Source organism: Hemibagrus wyckioides, linkage group LG05, assembly GCF_019097595.1.
Source record: "Hemibagrus wyckioides isolate EC202008001 linkage group LG05, SWU_Hwy_1.0, whole genome shotgun sequence".
Lineage (NCBI taxonomy): Eukaryota > Metazoa > Chordata > Actinopteri > Siluriformes > Bagridae > Hemibagrus > Hemibagrus wyckioides.
In genome coordinates this window covers 24,833,681-24,849,429 of record NC_080714.1, presented here as the reverse complement: position 1 = coordinate 24,849,429, position 15,749 = coordinate 24,833,681, and the positions used below count along the sequence as shown (strand labels likewise).

At 37.0% G+C, this 15,749-nt stretch overlaps 1 protein-coding gene across 1 annotated transcript in view; it reads right to left on the bottom strand.

Moving 5' to 3' along the window:
* Positions 1-15,749, bottom strand: part of plxna3 (plexin A3) — a 200,635-nt gene that overhangs the window by 79,546 nt on the left and 105,340 nt on the right. Inside the window, exons 6-8 of the mRNA XM_058389372.1 lie at positions 14,887-15,010; positions 10,778-10,934; positions 6,998-7,097 (exon numbers count right to left, since the gene is read on the bottom strand). Of these exons, the coding sequence (XP_058245355.1) occupies positions 6,998-7,097; positions 10,778-10,934; positions 14,887-15,010 (381 nt within the window). The remainder of the gene's footprint in view (positions 1-6,997; positions 7,098-10,777; positions 10,935-14,886; positions 15,011-15,749) is intronic.

The following is a 15,749-nucleotide window of genomic DNA, read 5'->3' as shown; positions in this document are numbered from 1 at the left end:
GTGTGTAACGTGAATGTGTGGATCTTCATGTACCATCGGTTGTGCTTCCTCACACTCTTACACTCACACACACACGGCAAAGAATTGATTATTGTGCACACCTGCATGCATGTGTGTGTGTGTGTATTTGTGTCAGTACACAAGCCAATTTCATACTCCAAAATACAACCTGCATCCTGCATAATTTCAACCTGGAGCAGATTGTTTTTTTGTTTTTTGTCTAAAAAACCTTCCGAAATTTTCCCTCGTCCCCCCCCCCTCTCTGTTTTCAGAAGTGCATTCACATCTCCCGGCCGTTCTGATGCTAATCGCAAACGGAGCACTTTAAATAGGTTGGGGAACAAAAAACCAAAAAACAAACCAAAACAAAAGCTCCGTTCACAATGTGCGATTGTGCTTGCTCGCTGTGTTAAGTGATGTACTCGGCTCTGCTCAATGGCGGAACAGCACGCTGACGGAAGACTGAAATGATCGGGAGGTTCTGGCCTCGGGGATTAGCAGCTGCTTTTCCACCCACTGCACTGAATCACAGAGCGTCCATACAACGTCCTGTCCAAACGAACACTCACACACACAGATCAAACACGAGCTCCTGTCCAAATCTTTAAAAACAACAACAAAAAAACGCCAATCTCTCATTTCCAGTAACACGGTGCTGTTTCGGAGCAAAACCGATCCACGATTGAACGTCTCCTTAAAAGAATCCCACCATGAAATGGTACACGACCAAAACCAGTGAATTATATCCGACTCAATTACAGCGTGGTACTGAGAAATTCTGGATTCAGATCGCTGAAGGTGTTGATTAATTAATCGAAGACAGCAGAATTCTGGCTGCAATTCAAATGAATGTGTTAGTTGTAATGTAAATAGGTTTCCATGGTAACAACTAACACAGAGACTTATAGATTGGAAAGATTAGATGATGTGTGGAAATAATGAATGCTTGTTCGATACATTATCATATAAATATATATACACTTCAATGCATGGCCACACACAATACCTCCAGATTTATCTCACAGACAATGTCACATCAGATAATCTTTTGCGCGGCTTCCATTCAGTTTGCTGCCAATAAAAATTGTTCTTTGATATATTTTTGCTTAATTTGAATAAATTACACTCATCAACCCCGGCATGTCTCATCTTCATGACAACATTTGAAATACATCGAGTTGTTGCCATAGCGATGAAATGATTCCAAACACTTAAAACCACCCTCTCATACCATACCATGCCCCACACCCCATATACCCCCTCCCCTACACCCTCTTGCACCCCCGCCCTGCCCCGTCCTTCCAAACACTCCTGATGTCACAGATTCTTGGTTCGACACTTCGCAGGGTTGTGGTGTCATCGCAGCTTATCTCTCTTCAACACTATCCAAAATAATATTTTTAATAAAAAGCTTCTTATTTACGCACAGTGAGGTCTGTATGATAACAGCTATGTCCAGGATAAACACCATTATTTTGCTCAGTATTAACAGGCACAATTATTTATCACAATTATCCAGGCCAAATTGTTTCTTTTTATTATTTAAACACCTTGTTTTTCTGTTTTGTGGAGGCAAAAAAGCATGAAACAGGTTCTGATTAGGCATGTGGTAGGTGAAAGGATCTAATAAATACACACACACTTCCCAACCATACACACACACACAGTGATGCACACACTTTCCTAGCATGCACACACACAAACACGTGCCTAGCATGCACACACAAACACTGGGACACGCAAACACACACAGAGATACACACGCAGACACGTAAACAACACACAGAGACACACACACACAGACACGCAAACAACACACAGATACACACAGACACGCAAACACACACACACACACCCCATAGCATCTCAAGTCCAAAATTCATAGTCATGAAGAAGCTGGACCAAACACTCGAGACATCCCACTTAATTAAAAGAGGAATTTCGGAACCCCACTTCACCGCCCCATCAATAAGCCAATTTTTCCATCCAAGCAGGTAAAAGATTTTTCCTTGAATTTCTGCCATTTCCTTTCTGCCCAACTTCTCCCAAAATATCACCAGGGTTCCAGAGTCTGCAGGTTTCCAAAGCCTCGAGGCACGCTCACAGCTCTCCATTCTTTCACAAGTGTGTGTATGGATCAAGGCTGAGCCTTTTTCATTCATACAGGAGTGTGTGTGGACACTACACCTCGGGGCTCTCTCTCTCCTTCACACGGAGCGGCTCGCTGCTCGTCAGCCAATCCCGGCTTCTATTTCACGCCGACCTGCCCGGGCCGGGCACGGATATTAGGGCTAGCAGCATGAGACTGGAGCGCACTCCAATTTAACCAGTCTCCACTCACACCTCTGAGCCAATTACTCTCATTTGATGACAGTCCGCAGTGAGGCAGGACCTTTTCCAGAGTGTCAGTGGCAGGGCTGGATTTCTTGAGCAGGGGATGAGAGCACTAGCAGGGTGTAATTTGCCAGTTAAGTGGCGCTTGATATCCTCCCTAAACCGAGTGCGTGAAACTGCGGCCTCTGAGCCCATCTCTGGATTTACATCCGAATGACGTACAAGCAAGCGAACGCAAAACACCACACTGTCGTCAAATGACTGTAATTCTGGAAGATGACCAAATTGTCCAAAAAAAATCTAAAAATGAAATCCACTTTCCAGTTGCTTTTATGATGCAATAAATGACCAAAGTCACACCCAAATGAACTGGATAAACATAATCACCATGAGCCAATCACATTACGGTATGCAAATTATATGCAAATGAAGCTCTTGTGTGATTGTGAATGGCTTATGAGGTTTTGTTGCTGCTTTAATGCACTAATACAGTAAATTAATAATAATAACAATAATAACAACAACAATAATAATAATAATAATAATAATAAATATAGTTGCAAGCAACGATGATCGGGCCCCAGCAACGGTGCCATCGCCGCCCAGGCGCACCAGACACAGTGGGCACAGTGGGTACATGCATTTAAAGGGGAAATACCAAAAGGACAAGAGTGACAATTTGGGTCTAATGAAAGTGATCACAGCAATGTCCACTGATGGCAACAAGAAAACTGCCTCTCCATCTAAGCTATATAAGGGCAAAAGTGCCAGTTTGGGTGTAATGAAACAGCTCGTAATGTCCAGTGATGTCAAAAGGGACAATGACTCTCCCTCTAAACTATATTACTATATCAGTTTATATATAGAGAGAGAGTCACCCAGGAAAAACTGTCTACTTTTTCTTTTCCTGAAGTGTATATACATTTTTTGGCTGACTCTGTGTATATAAATTGTGAACATGAAGCCATATTTAAAAATATAAAAAATAAAGGGGAAAGAGCCTCTAGTGGACATAGTCTAGTACTGCATGAGTCAGGCCAAAACCATGTCTAGTCAATGGACTGATAAATGTAAATTTTGTTGTGAGCCGTTTGAGCATCACAAAGTCATGAAACTAGGCAAACTTATTCACAACCAGTTGTTCTTTCTATGTAAAATGTTTTGAAACATTAGGACTTTCCACTGTTAAGATATAAGAACATTAATTTTCTTCTATCATGTCCTCACCATAGCAACATCCTTCACAATATCACAAATTCCTTCACAGTTTCACATCAGCCAGGTCTTGCTATTATTCTGACTGATTTTCAACCAAATCAGATGAAAGAAAGGGACAAAACATTAGATTTCTAAAAGTGACACACTTCCTGCTGCCAGTTGGTGGCGCTATTACTGAGATTCACAGTAGTCATGTACGTGTGATCAGCTTTTTTCTCTTAACATAAAATTGAGGTTTGATGTACATCACCGAAATCCACCGAAGTTATTAGCCACTTCCTGTTTCCTTTTATTCGCCATAAGTTTAAGGGCTCCTCACAGCTGAACCGTTTGAGATATCAAAAATCCCTCATCAACTTTAGATCCTCAATGTCTTCAGATCATATTGGACCCTGTTTGGTCAAAATCATACAAATCCCCTAGGAGGAGTATACCAAATTCCACTGGGTGCATTTGTCAAACATCCCAAAATAACTGACTTCCTGTTAAGCAGATCCCATAACAGGTGGATGAACGTCATTTAGCTCAATGAGATCTAAATGTATACCGTGTCTCATGCATATATGTGCAAGTGAATATGAGCTGTGCAGCTATATTTCTGACAAAGTTCCAGGGGGCGCTGTGACAGCCCTGTGCCACACCCGGGGACCAGCCACACTGGACTTTCTCATACCCATTTACACTCTCTATGGAAAATATTTTGGAACATTAGGCCTTTCCACTCGTAAGATATGAGAAGATTCATTTTCTTCTATTATGTTCTCATGTAAATCGTCGCCATAGTAACACAATTCAAGGTATCAAAAAATTCCTTCACAGTTTCACATCAGCCATGTCTTCATATTATTCTGACTGATTTTGAACCAAATCAGGTGAAAGCAAGGTACAAAATATTAGAGATTTCAAAAAGTGACACTTCCTGCTGCCAGTTGGTGGCGCTATGACCGAGACTCACAGTTGTCATATCTTTGTGATCAGCTTTCAGTGCTTTACATGATCCTCAGGTTTCATGTAGATCACTTAATGTACACCGAAGTTATTAGCCACTTCCTGTTTCGTTTTATTCGCCATAAGTTTAAGGGCTCCTCACGGCTGAACCGTTTGAGATATCAAAAATCCCTCATCAATTTTGCATTATCAATGTCTTGAGATCATATTAGCCTGGGTTTGGTGGTGGTTGTATCAATGTCTTTTATATATATATAAAAAATTCTAACGAAAACAATAGGGCTTCCGCACCTACGGTGCAAGGCCTCTGGGCCCTAATAATAATAGTACATGATTACATGATAAACCTGTGAAGTCAGTGTTTTTACAGCAAAATACTCAAAAATGTTGTTTAATTTTTGGTTAATAATTTAAAAAATATATATATATATAAAAAAAAAAAATTTATTTAAAATTATTTTAAAAATAAATAAATAAAAATATAAAAATGCTATTCTCATGTGAATGTAGATTTGGTTTGAAGCGTGAATAGGTTGCTTCCCAATATTTTTTTTAATTATTTAAAAATTTACTAAATAAATGAAATAAAACATTGGTATATCTTTGGTACTTTTACTTTTTACAATTTGATAAATTTGATAAAATGTCCTAAGCATGTCCAATAAATCTGTACAACAAATTGAGTTTTTTATCCAATTTACTCACACGAACACAACCGATTCGAAACGTCAGTAATTTTACAAAATAAAAGACTTCTACATTATACCAGTTGATCATGGTATAAATATTGGAAGGTTGCTAGTTCTGGTGATTTTTTTTTTTTTTTTTTTTGCCACAACCGCCTTCTTGCCACCCATGATACCCTCCCACCCCTTCTAACCCCCTCCCCAATACCCCAGAAACTCCGCCCTTTTGCTGCCTATAATGTTATAATGTTAGACTCTTTGATTAGGCATCAATTCAACCTGAGGAGTTGGATCTATTTCTAAAAAATAAAAAAAATAAGCCAAACTGATTAGAAATTAATCACGCAAACCAAAAAGTACGCAAAGCAACTTTTCTGACCCCACGCAGGAAGTCAGCGAATTCGAGTTTGTCGCTATTTAGACACCCAGGCAATTTTTAGTATCATCGTTTGATTCTGTGTGTATATTTTTAAACTGAACGTCGACTCTTCTTTTCTGGGCCTTTAGGCATTTTAGAAACTCCTGAGAGCTAAATAGAAAAAAAATGTAAAAAAGGAAAAAAGGAAAAAAGAATAAAAAGAAAAACCCACACGAATGGTGAAGTTTCAGAACACAGCAATTAGCGCAAACAATAAAAACAAAAAAAAAACAAAAAAAACAAAAATACTTTTTTTTCTCTGCTGTTGAAAAGTTGCACTTATTCCAACAATGAGATTTTCTCTCCTGTTATTTGAGACTCTGAGAATGAAAGTGAACTCCAGCAAACCCTGAAAGAATATATTAGCAGAAATAATGGCAAAAAAACAACAACGCAGTATTCGAATAACATGCTTTCTTGCTTCTATTTTAAGGAATGAAAAACATATTAAAAAAAAAAAACCAAAAACAAAATGTTTTTATTTACTTTTTCACCTCTAAGCTTTCTATCTGCGAAGATCAAAATTCATTCACGATAACAAACAAAATTCTAGCATGTCTCTCAAGTATGTAGAGTGGTTTACATCCTGATGAGGAAAACAAGTAGCTGAAAAAGCATAGCCTATATCCAGCTGTATAATTTATACACAAAGAAAATTATTCTATGTGCTAGGCTTGGTGCCAGACTAGCAAAACAAGCTAACTAGCTAGTACTAGGCAAGCTACGAAGACTCACAAGAGGCAAGATTGATCGCTGCTAATTCCTTCCAAGCTTTATTTTTACTTATGGTGTCATAATACACATTTAATGAGAGGCTGTGGGTGACTGGACAAACGGAAACTCTGTTGTTCTAAGGTTTTATTTTATAAAGCAGGATGCAAAGGAAAGTGAGGAAGGTGAGGAAACGTAGATCGTGAGCAACGGTTCAAGTCGGCGTTTTGTGTGTGTTCATATTACTCTATTTATTGGTTCAAAATGGGGAATTGAAGGAGAATAGGAAAGGAGAGGGGAGGGGAAGGGAGGAATAGGAACAGGAAGAGGAAGAAGGGGAGGAGAGAGAAGAGAAGAGAAGAGAAGAGAAGAGAAGAGAAGAGAAGAGAAGAGAAGAGAAGAGAAGAGAAGGGGGAAAGGAGATAAAACTAAGGTTTTAGGGGTTTTTTTCATAATACGGGAATTAACTGTAGACAGGATGAGGAACGTAAATCGTGAGCAAAGCTTCGAGTCAGTGTTTTGTGTTTGTTTACTTGATCATTTTTCTTCCTTTTTACTTAAACGCTAGGACGTTACTTCCGTTTAGCTTGACAAAAATATATGTAGTTTATAGTAGAGTTCAATAAAGTATACAGACGTCTAGTCAAAAAAAAAACAAATAAAATGAAGGAAGGATACTTACGATTGTAGGACGCTGCAGTTATAGAAGACGAAGTCGGTGGTGATGAATTTGAGTCCGGTCTCTTTCGACTTGAGGGAAAGTCTGACCACTCGTTTATCACCTGTGAGGAGAGGAGAGGAGAGGAGAGGAGAGGAGAAGAGAGGAGAGGAGAGGAGAGGAGAGAAGAAAAGAGAAGAGAAGAGAAGAGATGAAAGGAGAAAGGAAGAGAATATAGAAGAGAAGAGAAGAGAAGAGAAGAGAAGAGAAGAGAAGAGAAGAGAAGAGAAGAGAGGTCAGCGTGATTAATTAGAAGAGGAAATGAGGAGTTGGAGCTGTAAGCAGCAGGGCCACTGTAATTATCCTCCTACCTGCTCGGACGTTTAAAGCATCTCTAATACGTTTGATTGCGGACGCATTTATCCACTTCCTCCTTCTGCCTGCGAAATGCACTTCCATTTCTGAACACGCCGGCCCTCAGCTTCCCACTAATGACCACATTTTTTGGTCTTCCAATTATACTTTCGTGTGTGTGTGTGTGTGTGTGTGTGTGTGTGTGTGTGCTTCACATCACCATAATTGACATAATATTTCCATTTGGATTTCCATGCCGTGATTGTCTTTAATGGAAATATTAGGTTTAGATAAATGACCACAGGTCAGTAGTAATGTTTTTTTGTCCAAACTTTTATAACAAAGATGCAAACACAAATTATCTATCTATCTATCTATCTATCTATCTATCTATCTATCTATCTATCTATCTATCTATCTATCTATCTATCTATCTATCTATCTATCTATCTATCTATCTATAATGAAATTAAATAAACAGCGGTCTCTGATCTTCTTATTTCCCTGATTATGCCTTAAAAGTAACATTCACACTTAAGTTAGCAATGTTTAAGTTAGCGCCTGTAGAGAGTGTGTGTTTGTGTTGCATCTAGATGGTAAACGTGAGAGTAATTTAACACCGTAGGTGACTCGGCTCTCCGGTTTGTCTACTGACAAACTGCTAACGAGGCCGGTCTGTAAATATCTCGCAAAGTAAACCAACAATCAGGGAATATTTTTTTCCATCTCTGCTTCATTACTGCTGCTGTTCCTGAAGGAACCCGAACTCTTTAGCTAGCTCTCTGGGCTGGAGTCAGTAACGAACACAAGTAAGACAACAGAATTCTTCAGTGGTGACTGTGTGCGTGCGTGTGTGTGTGTGTGTGTGTGTGTGTGTGTGGAGGCTTGTTTTAGTTTCTCTCCTTCCACTAATGACTGCATTTTCCTGCTTGTGAAATGATGCACGCAGGCCTCATTTACTTTTCCATTCACAATTCGGATTAAAACGGATAAAGCGGAATGCTACAGTATGTTACTGCTGGATGATGTTGATGTTTGTGTGTGTGTGTGTCTATCATTTATGCACCTTTCCAGAATGATTTTTAACTAATGCAGTAAATATGAACGTCACATTAGGAAACAAAATTCGCCAAAGATTTCGAACCAGGTTCCTCTGAAAGATTAGATCGGATCCGATATTTTCCCTTCTGATCCGATCGGATGTCGTTTACCTGGGAAAACGTGACTCGGATTTCTGACATCAACACATGGCAACATAGGTGCATCTTAAAGCTTCATAGGAAGCTCGTAAAAACTGCTTATTGTTGTTTAGATTTAGAAAAAAAGCAAGATGCTCAAGATACAGAGACCCAACGGTCAGTTAAAATATGAATAAAAGAAAATACATTTTTAAAAATATTATTAAAATGATTACATTAAATAAATATGAAAAAATGTAACCTAAACAAAAATTAAATAATATAAACAATATTGAATAAAATGATCGGAAATCGGGCTAGTTTCTGTAAACTCTGCAGCTCACATTGTTTTATTTTTTATTCTACAGAAAAGGAACCTAGCATGGACTTAAGATCCTTTATTCTGAACGTTCAGATGCTCTTCTGCTCAATGGGATAAAAAGGCATAAATACAAATAAATTTAATCATCTAATAAATCTAATATCAATCTTTAAATTAAACCTTTTCTACTATATCTCGTGTTATGTAAAGCTGCTTTGAGACAATTGTTTAAAGTGCTATACGAATAGAACTGAATTGAAATGGAATTGAATGTAGATGTAACAAGTGCTTATTTGAGTGTGGAGTCAGGGGGCGTGGCCTGTGAAGAGAGGGCGGAGTCTAGAGCATGAGCGATAAAAATGAGGCCGCACTTGCGGATGATAGACTAATTATGGCTCTATCTGTGTGTTCAAGTCCTACTGGGAAGTTTAGATTTACAAGTCGTAATTACGAGATTTGGTGCGTTCTAGTCACTTTGATTGGAGCGACACGGAAGTGAAAATTCTTTTAAGGAACTACAAAGAAATACAGCACAATGTTTGTGACCAAACTTTATCGCTATACATTATATTGTATAACTGAGCAATGTTGTCATATTTTGTGCAGGTAATTAGTGTGTAAATTTAAAAAAAGCTGAAATCAGCTTCTGGGATAAAGATTTGCTTCCATTCAATCTGCTATGATTTTTACAGACACGCCCACAGGACGGAAACTCGGAGCTCATAGAAGGCTTTGTGGTGGTGTTCACGCGAGTTCTACTCGTGATTCCAGTTAAAAAAGAAAATCTAGACCTATTCAAGTCTTCTTTCATATATGTTTAAGAACTTCACAGACTTTCTATATTCAGTTCTTAAAGGTCACTAAATGCATCATGGACAAATGAAAGGTTTTAAAAATGAAATATTATCTGAGGTGCTGACATCACTGACAGGAAAGAGAGAGAAAAGAAAACTGAATGATAAAAAAATAAAAATAAACCTGGGAAACAGAAAGCGTACTTATTTTCTATCGGCTTACAAGACAAAAGCTTGTCAGGTCAAAGGTCATCTAGACAAAGTCAAAAAAGTTGCCTTTGTCCTGCATCCCAATTCGCCTGCGCATTATTTATTTATTTATTTTTTGTGAAGAAAGAGTATATACTTTTTTTTATTGAAAGAGCAAGTGTACTGAAATCTATACTACTAAAAAAATGAATTAAAAAAAAAAATATATAATAATATTTACACTTTATCCCCTGGAGAAATTTTTAATTTTTTTTTTTTTTTTTTAATTTTTATTTAATCTTTTGTATCGAAAGACCAAGCGCACTGAAATCTATACTACTTAAAATAAATACATAAATACATTTAAAAAAAATAAAAATAATAATATTTACATTACAATTTTTACCCTGACAATATTTTACATCTTACCTTTTTTTTTTTTTTTTTTACAAAAAAATTTATTTATTGTGAAGAAAGAGTATATACTTTTGTTCTGAAAGAGCAAGTGTACTGAAATCTATACTACTTAGAAAATAATGATAATTTAAAAAAAATAAAAATAATAGTATTTACACTCTTTCCCCCTGAAGAAATCTTTACATCTTAGATTAAAAAAATTATTTATTTATTTTCCCCCCCAAACCTGTGCAAGAATCTGTTATTTGGTAGATTTAATAAATTAATTTGTTTAATTATCTTTTCTATCAATTTCAATCTGCCTTCTCAGAAATACAGAAGTGTGTGAAAGTGTTATGACAGTGACAGTTTTTTTTAAAGAGGCTGTGAGAATGTGCTTTATGTGATCTAAATCTCACGGCCGCTACGACGTCTACTTCCTCTTCCACCTCAATTCTACCATAAAAAGTTTTACGTAGACGGAAAAAATCCGAGAGGCAGTTTGCTAGTCCTAAAAAGTGTGTGTGAGCGGTGCTGATGCTGCGTGCGCCGGTGTGTGGGCGTGTCTCACCGTATCCGTGTGTGAGTGTGGGGACGTCCCGCAGAGACGGGGACATGCACAGGATCTGTCCTTTAGGCAGCACCTCTCCGGGGCTCTCGCTCAGGTCCTCGAACACACACGTCACGCCTGCAGAGAGGTTCGGCACATGCGCCACCTTCACAATCAGCTGGAGAGCGGCGAGCAAACACACACACACACACAGAGAGAGAGAGAGAGAGAGAGAGAGAGAGATTCACATGAGGTGTAATAGTGAAGCACAGCTTGACTCACTGTAAGTAAAAACACTGCTGAATCTGGACAGAAGAGTCTTCCATCAAAGTGTGATGCTGCATCTTTGGCAGTCGTGCAGTCGCGCATCTCTACAATTTCATCTGATAGCTTCACTTAAACAGGCATTATTAAAGTAATATCCATGCAGCCATGAGCTCCGGATAATAACATGCACAGTCAAAGCCTATAACTCCGTTTGATTCATAAGCCGAAGATCTACATATATATTTATTTTAAAAAAACAACACAGACAAACACTCACACACACACACACACAACACAGACACAAAAAAAAAACACACTCACACAAACACACACACTGATGAACACACACTCACAGACAAACACACAAACACAAAAAAACACACCCACAAACATACTTACAGACACTGACAAACACACTCTCACAAACAAACACAAAGGACACACACTCACACAAAGACAAACACACACTCAAACACAAAAAACACACACTCACAAACACACAGACACAAAACACACATACTTACAGACACACAAACAAAGCAGACTCACACAGACACAATATCACACACAAACACACACACACACAGACAAACACACACACATTCATACAAAGAAACACATTCACACACAAACACACAGATACAAACACATACACACTCAGACACAGCTGAACACACTCAATCACAGATCAACACACACTCACACACTGTACTTTTTGCTCATGTGTCTCAGTGTGTTAAAGGCCATTACATTTTATTCAGCTCTGTTGTTAAATGCTCGTCTCTGATTGGTAGAAAACCTGCTGATAAACTCTACTTTATTCCAGCAGCTCTGACGGACACTCTGGCTCTGATTCCCATCACAGCTTTATATTCATTCACTTCATCTAATATCTTCTCATTTATTGCCAAACGTTTGTAAATGTTGATATTGTTCAGTTGAGATCATTTCCGTCACTTTATTTATTTATTTATTTATTTAATTTCATCTGGTCCTCAGAATGAGTCTCCAGTGTCAGAAGTATCTCCTATTAGTTCATTAATTCGTTCCTGGTTTGCCTTTGAAAGTTAGTAGAATTAATCTTATTATTAGCTGTATGGATATCACAGATTTAATTAATCTTCACTAATAATAAAAAAAAAAAATTTTAATTCATTAAAAAATAATTATAGTAGTACTAGTAATAATGATAACAATAATTTAAGTTTTTTTTCTATAAATATTTTTGGTCTCATTAACTTCAAAGCAGCATAAAAAATAAAATAAATAAATAAATAAATAATAGTAGTAGTAGTAATAATGATAACAATAATAATAGCAATATTAATAATAATAACAATAATTCATGGGTTTTATTTGGGGGGGGTGTTATACATTTTTTGGTCTTATTAACTTCAAAACAGAATGAATGAATGAATGAATGAATAAATAACACTGTTTCTAGCTCCTCTGATGCAAGTCATAACAGAAACTAACTTATTATTTGGATAATCCACTTTATTAATAGTAATAATCAGCTAAAATCAGTAATAGTAAGATGCTAGTAGTCTGTATCAGTACTTTAACTAGTTAAACTAAATCTAATTAGTCATCCTGTCACAGGTGTAGCACCTTTATTTTGGCATCTGGCAACCTTTCCTTGTCCTGACCTCCGGATACTGAATTTGGCCTGCTAAGCATCTGGCTCCTAAAGCATATTTGCTTTGGCTTTGGATTCGAGAAATTTGGCCTTGTCCATCATGTGACTTTGAACTTTATTGATGGATTGAATTATTCAGTGAAAAATGGAATGGTCAGTATTATTCTGTTGGCAGAAATCTTGTAATACTCTGCTTTCTGGAACTGAAAGATACACAGATACACCACGAGCTACTTAACTACTGTGCTTTTCTGATTATATGGTCAAAAGTATGTGGACACCCACGTGCTTCTCCAAACTGATGCCACAAAGTTGAACTGTAGCTTTACACTTTCCCTTTAAGAACTAAGCCTGTGTGCACAAAGCCCCTGAGCTCCATGAAGACATGGGGTGGAGGTGAAGGTTAGAGTGGTCTCCTGCACAGAGCCCTGACTCTGACTCAACCCCACTAAATACCTATGGGATGAACTGGAACTGGGCTCACTCCTACATCATCAGTGTCTGATCTCATTAATGCTCTTGTAGCTGAATGATCACTAATCCCCACAGCCACGCTCCAACATCTAGTGGAAAGCCTTCCCAGAAGAGAGAGTGGAGCTCATTATAACAGCAAAGAGATGGGAATAAACTCTAAAAAAAAAAATCCATCAGTGGATTTACCTTCATCATTACTATTGGTGGTTTCAGACTATTTTAATAGTGCCTTATGTGTTTTCACTGCAATTTTAGTTTTATTAATATAATAATAATTAAAAAATAACTAAATAAATGAATGAATAAATAAAAAAAAAAAAAATCACACTCATGCTTGCTGGTAAATAGTTTAAAATGATAAACCAAACCCTGGCCCAATATTTAGACTCCATCTGATGTTTCCTAACCAACTGGCTTAATAAAATAAAATAAAATAAAATAAAATAAAATAAAATAAAATAAAATAAAATAAAATAAAATAAAATAAAATAAAATAAAATAAAATAAGTTCTATCAGAGACTACTTTTATCTCAAGACCTCCATCCCATGCACCACCTTTTGTGATGAACTGGAATGCTGACATTGCACCAGGACGCCTCTTTGGCTTTAGTTTTTGACGATAATTTTTTTTTATTTGTAAAAGAAAAACAGGACATACAGCCATTTAAATGAAGACAAAGTATGGTGTCACTGTACTGGCACTGCATTTTCAGCTGTTGAGCCTGAATATAGAAAAGATGGTCAGTTGGTTGCTACAGGCTGCTATCAGAGGCTTTATCCTCTCTTTCACATCCATTTGGAGATTACAGAAGTGAAGGGCTTGATGAATCGTCTGAACTTAGTCATGAAAGGAATTTGGCTTAGGCTAAAGCAGAGAAAATGAGTTTGGCAGCAGAACAGGGGAATCGTTTAGGGTCTTTAAAAGAAAAGGGTGTACAGAACTGGTTTGTGTGGCTAAATCCAAATTCTAGATGAAACTATTAACAAATTAAATTACTAATAAATTGCGGAAAGTCGTTAAGTCAATAAGTCATCGGAAATCTGCAGGAGTAAAGCACACGCCGCTATTCTTTTAAAATATTTCTGCGGCTAATTTTAAAATTGATCTCAAAGGTATGGCTTATAAATTTTATTAAATACTCATAAATTTAAATACATTTTTAATTAGAAGTAAAAATCTTGATCTCTTTCCAGTCTGGATTTTTTTTTAAAAAAAAAGGTAAAAAAGAAAGAAAGAAAGAAAGAAAGAAAGAAAGAAAGAAAGAAAGAAAGAAAGAAAATAGAAAGAAAAACGTCATAGCCACCAAAGTACTTAAATTGTTACAATTAAATAAATAACTAAATAAATAAAATTAAAAAAACAAATAAATAAATTTAAATGTTGCTCTCTTTTAAAATCTTTTATCTTTTTTTTTTTACACAAATTTAAAATTATACAAAACATTTTTTTACAATTATTTCAGTAATCAATTTATGTCTTTATTATGTGTATTATGGTCTTTTATTGTTTTACGATTTAAGAATAAGATAAGATCAAGAACGCGATTTTATGTGAGTACCAAGGTTAAATGAAATTAAATAAAGTATATATGAACATAAATGGATGAAGTAAAAAGTAAGTGTTTTTTTTTATATACTTACTGGTGTTATTAAAGAGTTAATGTTATTGTGTGTGTGTGTGTGTGTGTGTGTGTGTGTGTGTGGGGGATAACAGGCGATACTGATTGATAGTAAAGGACGTGTCATCACCTGGGTGGAAGCCGAGGTCACGGACATGTTTGCAGGGGTGACGGTGATGTCCACACACTGCTTCAGCTCGGTGCTGAAGTGCTGCGGCATTTCCCATTTCTCACACGCTTCCTTCCTGGAGCATCTGAACACAAAGGCAAAACGTGTGCATTAGAGCAGGCCAGAAAACACGTGACCTGGAATCAAACACGTAGTCAGTAACACCGTCATTCGGGGCTTTGCTTGTACTGAAACTGGGGTTTTGTTTTATACAGAGCCAGAATTCTTCTAAATTGGGTTTGGCTCATGGATCACACACAGGAAAGTGAACATTTTTCAACATTTAGGCTGTACAGCTGAACACTACAGCAGGGGAGCCAGGGACGTGGTTTTTTCAGAGACTAGATCTGACTTGCTGCTATAGGTTTATTTTATTTTTTAATATTTTTAAAATAAATTTTCAATTCATCAAATATTTATTTATTTTAATCTACTGTTTTTTGCTTGTTTGTTGTAGATTTTCTTTGAGGAGATGTTTATTTTCTGTAGAAACTTTCACTATAACGTGAAAACTGCAGACTTATTAGCATCATTAAGCTAAAAAAAAGATTCAGTTACTAGCAGAACAGTTAATAAAAGTATCCATCTCTCTCCCTTTCTCACTCTCAGTCTCCCTCTCTCTCCCTTTCTTTCTCTCACTCTCTCTCCCTCCGTCTCCCTCTCCTTCATTCTCTCACAGTCTCTCTCTCTCTCTCTCTGTCTTCCTCTCCTTCTTTCTCTTTCTCTCTCTCTCTTTACTTCTTTCTTTCTCTCACTCTGTCTCCCTCTCCATCTCCTTCATTCTCTCACAGTCTCTCTCTCTCTCTCTCTCCCTCCCTCTGTCC